This window comes from Colletotrichum aenigma (assembly GCF_013390185.1).
Source record: "Colletotrichum aenigma strain Cg56 chromosome Unknown KSG_Cg56_contig72, whole genome shotgun sequence".
Classification (NCBI taxonomy): Eukaryota; Fungi; Ascomycota; class Sordariomycetes; order Glomerellales; family Glomerellaceae; genus Colletotrichum; species Colletotrichum aenigma.
In genome coordinates, this window is record NW_023500978.1 from 12,324 (window position 1) to 13,394 (window position 1,071).

The 1,071-nt window shown below is 54.7% G+C and overlaps 1 protein-coding gene across 1 annotated transcript; it reads right to left on the reverse strand.

Moving 5' to 3' along the window:
• Nucleotides 1–314: 314 nt before the first annotated feature.
• On the reverse strand, nucleotides 315–707 carry CGCA056_v015203 (uncharacterized protein; the record flags this gene model as incomplete). Its single annotated transcript, XM_037330443.1, has 1 exon — nucleotides 315–707. The coding sequence occupies one exon, from the start codon at nucleotides 705–707 to the stop codon at nucleotides 315–317; it is 393 nt and encodes a 130-aa protein (XP_037171167.1).
• Nucleotides 708–1,071: the final 364 nt, after the last annotated feature.

Below are 1,071 nucleotides of genomic sequence, written 5' to 3' on the forward strand. Positions count from 1 at the left end.
GTATATTCTCACGGTCGTGGCCCTTCGGAAGTCCAGAAGTAATAGGACCCTTTGAATATATGTGTATTATAAAAAAAAGAAAAGGAAATTAAAAAAGAATTAAACTAATTCATTGACGCCTTGTCGGCGCAGGGCAAGCTGTGTACTAGTATACTGCAAAAGGTGCGTTACATTGAGGCCCCACCGAGACCGCTCAGGCCGTCCCGCGCACATTCAAACCGTGGACTGCGACCTCGTCCATACTTGTACGCCAGCTCCAGCTAAAACAACAGGAAACCAGATACAAGCCATCCGCGGTACACTCCCCGATTGGCTCACTTTCGCTCGCCATCCGAACCGCCCGCCATCCGTCCGATGACCGTCAGCCCTACCTTACCACATCTAGCCCCACACGGTGTGGCCAGGGGTGCCGTCTCAAACAGCCAGCTAACGAAGCCCGGCTCCTGGTTCGGCGGAACACCGACGATCTGCGGGGCTGGCACCGCGTGGAGACGCGCGTCGTTATCGACTCCGAGGAGCTCTCTGGCCTTAGCGACCAGGGGCGACCTCAGGCGGACGAGATGCATAATCACCAGCTGCCGCAGATCGTATGTCAGGTCCTGCTGGACGTTAACGAGGGCCCCAGGGGTCTTCTCAATGATCCAGCTGATATCCTTCATGTCCTTGTCGTTCTTGTTGCGATGGTCTGCGGCCAAAGCGTAGACCATTGGACTTGAAGATCTTTCCAAGTCTCATCACGTGGATGGTGAGCCTTCTTGGCCTCGTTCCTTTTGGATATCCTTTGAGTTGGCTCTGAGATTTTCGGGGTGTGGTGAGCGTGCCTATGATGTACGTCAATATCGCTCCACGAACGAACGAGCCCCACCCCCCCGGGTGGGGGTAAGGCAAGGCAAGGCAAGGAGTAAGGTAAAGCTAACTGCAATGATCAGATCAACCTCGATATACTTCGGCTTCGACGAGCTCCCTTGGTTGTGGTAGACCCGCAGGTGGGAATCGCTTGGCATCCGGGGCCGGGAGAATAAACTTCTTGTCCTTGCTCAGCGCTGTCTTGAGCTTGGACTCGTCGTCTGG